This window comes from Halictus rubicundus, unplaced genomic scaffold, assembly GCF_050948215.1.
Source record: "Halictus rubicundus isolate RS-2024b unplaced genomic scaffold, iyHalRubi1_principal scaffold0029, whole genome shotgun sequence".
Lineage (NCBI taxonomy): Eukaryota > Metazoa > Arthropoda > Insecta > Hymenoptera > Halictidae > Halictus > Halictus rubicundus.
Window position 1 is genome coordinate 1,850,746 of NW_027488570.1, and position 6,579 is coordinate 1,857,324.

A 6,579-nucleotide genomic window follows, 5' to 3' on the forward strand; every position below is an offset into this window, starting at 1 on the left:
TCAAGCCGCGTCAATATCCGATCTGGGATCTCGGACGCTCCCAGGGAGATCGATCACGACCACCGTTATCGCGGTGGTGCTGCCAAAGGGCGGCCCGGTCTTTCGATCTCCGATCTGAGGGACGTGGACAATTTTGCCACGTCACATAGTATAGAATAGTATAGAAAAGTTATTATAGTATAGAAATACGTAGCGTGCGTGTAGTGTAATAATACAAACGGATACCTCTCTACACCTGCATTTCATCGATCGCTGAAAAGGTAAGTACATTTATGTAATGTATAATAAATAAATAAATATATATATTTCATTTTCTAAAGACTTGCAATTAAAGTTTTGGTAAATGTTACGTTTAGGGGAGGCACCTTGGATGACATACGTTGTCAAGGTCAACATTCTGAACAACTTTTCTCTATACATCTATCCGTTGCTTGGACTTAGTTTGCGAAATAATTGCAAAAAACTTTCGTTAAATTTTGGTTACAAGTACAGTTTATTCTCATACAATCTGTCACTGAACATTAATTGAAATATACAGAATCATATACAAGTTGTTTTGTGGTTAGTTTGGCGGTGAGGGCCGCCCGACTACGCTTACAATGTTCCACATTTTGATTTCGTACATGTGTTTTTATTTCACGCGTACGTTGCCAACCCAAATGACTTTTTTCCTTAATACTTGCTTCATTTCCACGCACATATTAGTCGTTTTTGCCTTCAATACTTAAAATAACTGTTGCATTTTTCAAACTTTTTTTGTTCATAACTTTTTAATTAAAAACGAGCAAAAAGGTGACCTTGACAACATATATCAAGGTCAAGGTCATCCGAGCTGCCTCCCCTAAACGTAACATTTATCAAAGCTTTCAAAGATAGTTTTTCATATACCATTTATTTTGCAGTTAGACAATTAAATTTCACAATGGCCGAAAAACGTTACAAAAAATATAAATTTATAAAGAAACAGATAGCTTTCAATCAGAGTCAGATGAGTCTTCATACCGAAGAAGAAAGTATAATCATGCCAAATAATTCGACAACAATTAATGACCCCGTCATATCCGATCAGAGTCCACAATTTGATCTTCAAATTACAAATAATAGGAGTAACACAAATTACATTACAGATGATACATCTACTGCTTTTAGAAATTTAAAATTAATTACCCTTTTAAAAACATGGTCCCGAGAAAATAAAATCAATCATACCCAACTAAACAATTTATTAAAAGGCTTGAAGGACATTTTTCCTGATTATCAGATTCCACGCGATGCACGAACTATATTAAAGACTATGCGCTCATCAAGCAATATTACATCACTTATTAGCAAAAAGAATACGATAGCTCAATATTCATATTTAGGTATAAAGGCGCATTTATTTACTTTATTAGAAAATGAAAGTGTATTGACGGAGCTGAAAGAAACATTTATGTTTCAATTAATTTTTAATGTCGATGGTATTCCACTTTCAAAAAGTTCAAATAAACAGTTTTGGCCCATTTTATGCAAAATAGTATTGAAACATTGTACGGTGTCCCCTTTTCCAATAGCAATATATTATGGCGATGCAAAACCTAATTCCTTGACTGATTATTTAAATGATTTTGTACATGAATTGAACGATATTTTAGAATATGGATTATTTTACGATGGTAATAATTTTAAAGTAACTGTTATATGTTTTACGTGTGATGCACCTGCGAGAGCATTTTTAAAAAATATTAAAGGACATACGGGTTACAAAGGTTGCGAAAGAAGTACAGAAACGGGTATATATTACAAAAAACGAATTAGTTATGTAAAACGTGACGCTAGCGCTCGAACGCATTCCCATTTTGAAAACTTTCACGACATTGCTCATCATCAAAATAATCAAAGAACACCTCTGTTAAATATAATTAAACTCGATATAATAAAACATTTTGCTCTAGATTATATGCATTTATGTTGCTTAGGGGTAATGAAAAAATTACTCGGTCATTGGTGCAAAATACAACTTGGAATTTCAGATAAAAATAAATTATCAAAGAGAATGACATCTTCAGCAAAATATGTACCCAGTGAATTTAATCGTAAATCGCGTCCCATATCGGAGCTACCTCGATTCAAAGCTACTGAGTTCCGACTATTCCTTTTATACTTGGGACCCATTCTGTTAAAACAAATTCTTCCAGATAATTATTATGATCACTTCTTGTTATTTCATGTCGCTATTAGAATTTTATTACATAATAAGTTATATCCAAACGCAGAGTGGTTAAATACAGCTCGGGGAATGTTATTTAAATTTGTTGACAATTGTCCTAGCCGTTATGGCAGAGAATTTTGTACATATAATATTCATAATTTAGTGCACATTTCAGACGACGTAGAAAATTTAAGATATTCTTTGGAGGAATTAAGTTGCTTTCCTTTTGAAAACTATTTAGGAAAGCTAGTAAGCATGCTACGTAGATGGAATAAACCTTTAGCACAAATAACAAATAGATTATCGGAAAATGGAATGCCTACGGTCACGGAAAATATTAATACACAAATAAGGATTACAATCAGCAATAACAGAAAAACAATACAACTTCCTTATTTTAAATTAAAAGCGTATGGATTTTGTGACCGTTATGTCTTTTTAAAAAATGGACATGTCCTACAAGTCACAGACATATTAGAAAACAGAATAGTTGGGAAATTATCAACAAACTTAAAAAATTTTTATAAACACCCTATTAAATCCAAAATAATAGGATTATTTAAATTTGATAAATTCACTGATGAAATCTTGTCTTACGAACTAAATGAAATTTTGTACAAATCATTCGTAGTTAAATGCCATTCATATTTCGTAGCATGTGAACTGCTTCATCAGTATCATTAAATTTAAGTTTAATTACGTTATTTTAAAGTAAATATTAATTGAGGTATTTATAAATTTATATTTTTAAGGATTATTTTATATAATTTTTAAAATGTCGCCAACGAGAAAAGTATCCAAAATTCCAAAACACAATATATCCAAAAAGCGCATTATTTTCGAATCATCCGATTCATCTGATTCTTCGAAAGAAAGCCAACCAATTGAGCCATCGCAAATAGAAACACCAAGTAAGTCGGAAAATAGACAAAAATGCTAAATCTTTATTATAAATATCAAAATAGTAATCAATTATACATATAATAAGATAATAAACTTAAGGTGATAATAATACTTTGTGATATTCTCCACAGATGTACATAGTATAACAACAAATAAGGATGAGGGACAATTGGCCGCATTAAGTCGGCAATATATCGAAATAAAATACGACGTAAAATTAATTTTAAATAAATTAGAGAATATTGAAAGATTATTAAATGTTAGAGTAACGGGTGGAAGCAGCCATGACGAATTAGATAATAATTTTCTAAATCAATTACCATTAGCGTCGGTAGTTGCCATCAACGATTTTGATACGATGATATCAGAACACACAGAAAAATTTAATTCGCTGGTTTGTATTTACTGTTGTTTGATATGTGGTTCATATATATAATCTGTAATGTTGACATCAAATAAATAATGGCATATATTTTTCAGGTACAACTGTTATATTTAGTCGGTGGAGACACCAACAAAAAAATTATTTATAATATGCTTCGGAAAATTATGACAAATGAAGCAGCTACGAATTATTCCGGACAAGGAAAGAAGAAAAAATTATCATTTGTAAATTTAAAATTATATGATGCTGTAATGAGTAAGTAACTATAATTATTACTTTTATGTATTGCCACGAGCTATACGTAATACATATGTATGTATTTTGTTTCATTTTTAATTTCACAGCTGCCACAAGAAGAAGGCAAACTACAATTACGGAGGTGGAAATAAGACAATGCGTGTCTTTATTTTTAGCGACAGCCAAGTCAAGGCTGTCAGCTTATAAATATATATAAAATATATCTTTATTTCAAGTGTATTCAATAAAAGTTAAATTAATATGCCATCAAATCCGTATTCATTATTATATATGTATCATTTGTTCCTTTGCCTTTTTTCCCTAGCTTTACTAAATTCAATTTTCAGAGAAAGTCATACTTTGATTATAATAAAAAATCTTAAACAATAAAGTTCCATAAGATTCTGTTCAGCTCCTTCCACACTTTTGAAAGGTAGTGTATCTTTTATGGTGCCACTAGTATTGCTAGTGAAAATTGAAATGTTGGCAAAATGATTTCATCTGATGATTCGAAGGGGTAGGAACACCACTACATTACAGATCACCGAGGTACAACAACCGTAGGCCACGTCACAAGGAGGGATGGGTGACCGCTCCAAGGAATGCCCGCGCCGCGCTCACGTGTGCCCATATTTTCAGTTCGCGTTTGGAATCGAAGTTTTAAAAGATACATATTTAACATTACATAAAAAAAAAACACTAAATCCCGATCTAGAGAACCACAATTAGCAAACCAAATATATAAAAGTGAGTTAAATATATTTTTTCAAACATCAAACCAATATTTTTTGAGCCACACATTTTAATATAAAGCAAACATTCGATTCAAATATTGTATACACATACATTAAATGTAAAATAAACGTTTAAAAAATATAGACTAACCATTCATAGAATATAACAGAAATATTTATTTTACATTTTTTAAATATTGATTGTATATTTTCTGAATATTTACATTACGTATTTTAAATATCTCTTTCATATTTGATGAATATTTAATTTACATTTCTTTAACATTTATTTCATATTTCCTGTATATGTATATAATATTTCAATCTGATATTTATTTCATATTAAAAAGTGTGGCTCAAAAAATATTTATTGAATATCTGAAAAAAATATTTAACCAATATTTTGTGCTACTAGGGATGAAACAAAAGAATGTTGTTTCCTTTTAATTCTATTGCGCCTGTTACGCGAGTGCGTCGAAGGAGACGTAATGTAATAATAATACTAACGTAACGTCTCCGGCTGAGAATATTTTGGTCCCGAATCGAATCCCGCACGGAATGATTTTTTTTTTTGTTAAACACTTTTTTCTTGTTCTTTCTAATACATTAGTCTTCTTCCCAGTGCAATTACAATTACAACAGTGTAATGACATAATAATAAGAAATCAAATTAGTTCAATATTAGCCAAATTAAGAACGTACCTTAAATTTAATTTTAAAAAATACGACGTTGATATCACTAATCTCATTTGACTATTTATTTAATAAGTAGTTTCGAACATTTTTTAAGGGTAATTAAATTAAAAAAAACAAAAAGAATTATTTAAAAATACAAAATATATTTCAGTATATACCATTAAACCCGATTCTTTTTAATTTTTTCGGTCGAAATTTCATTTTGGTATCTTTTTTAGTTCAAAAGTTATAGCAAAATGTTCGCCTCGCCGAACCGGGAATCGAATGCGTTACCATCAGACAGAGTTGGGCACTATTTAGATAACAAATTATTTAAATAACGATTCGAATAAAAGATGCTGAATGATTGAAGCGGATTTATTCGAACTTGGAATAATTTTTTCATCTTTTATCTGTATCTTTTATTCGAAGGCTTCGAATAAATCTTCGAATAACTTTTGCCGAGCGCCGAGCTGCAAAGACCCAGCGAGGACGGACGACATACAATGTAAGCGGATGGAAAATCGCGCACGAATAAAAGTTTAAACTTTTAGATTTTTCAATATATCCTCATAAAATTATGACGAGCGAATGGAGGGGATTTTCCTGATGAAAGTGAGTTCAAATTCAGTTTCACTGATACGTAATGTTACGATAAAAATTATAATCTCATTAAAGACAGACCAAATGATGTCGTGTTTGGACTCATTTTGATCGGGATAAGCTCTACAACTCATTCGTATTAACAATATTGTTCTGATTAAAAACATAAAACCATAAATTGCCAATAATGCTCGATTCTCCATCTGCTTACATTGTAGGCTGTTGGTCGGTCGCTGGTCTTTGAAGTTCCGAGCTCGTAGAATCGCGAGATATCGGTGTGAAACAACTACCAATCCAATTGCAAAACTTCTTTATTTTTCATTATTTTTTTATGGGACTTGCGCCAACTAATTCGTGGTATTCTTCTGATTAAAATGACACTAAACGCGGTACAAATTGGACGGTATTTAATATTTTTATCCGTACATTTATTCGAAGGCTTCGAATAAATCTTCGGATAACTTTTGCCAGCTCGACGAATAAACGACGACGATGTGACGACTTACATTATAACGTCACCTTTATAATTAGCACATGATTAACCCTTTGTTCTCGGTACTGGTCCCTTCCTAGTATCGATAAGCTTAAGATAACGAATTTAGTATATAAGGACCACCCGAAGGCGAACTCCTTTAGTCTTGATTTGGAGGCGAGGACGCGCGTAACGATAAGTATTATTGTACTGTGAATAAAAGTTAGAGTGTTGGGCTGCGGCTCAACATCTCCTTTTTTTTGTGAAGTTTCGCGATTAATTACGTGACAACGACGCCCGACGAGGACCGTCGAGCGCCGAACGGCGAAGACCCAGCGACTGCCAAACGGCATACAATACATATAAGCGGATGGAGAAT

General features: G+C 32.0%; 1 protein-coding gene across 1 annotated transcript; it reads left to right on the plus strand.

Moving 5' to 3' along the window:
* The first annotated feature begins 2,855 nt into the window (after positions 1–2,855).
* LOC143363271 (uncharacterized) lies at positions 2,856–3,742 on the plus strand. Its single transcript, XM_076803881.1, has 3 exons — positions 2,856–3,102; positions 3,226–3,488; positions 3,575–3,742. Exons 1-3 carry the CDS (start codon positions 2,967–2,969, stop codon positions 3,740–3,742), a joined length of 567 nt encoding a protein of 188 aa, XP_076659996.1. The 5' UTR covers positions 2,856–2,966.
* Positions 3,743–6,579: the final 2,837 nt, after the last annotated feature.

Excerpts from the sequence above, each read along its gene's own strand:
- LOC143363271 (XM_076803881.1), top strand. The coding sequence starts at position 2,967 with ATGTCGCCAACGAGAAAAGTATCCAAAATTCCAAAACACAATATATCC. Across the intron at positions 3,103-3,225 it reads ATCGCAAATAGAAACACCAA|ATGTACATAGTATAACAACA; the intron begins GTAAGTCGGAAA and ends TATTCTCCACAG. Across the intron at positions 3,489-3,574 it reads CAGAAAAATTTAATTCGCTG|GTACAACTGTTATATTTAGT; the intron begins GTTTGTATTTAC and ends TATATTTTTCAG.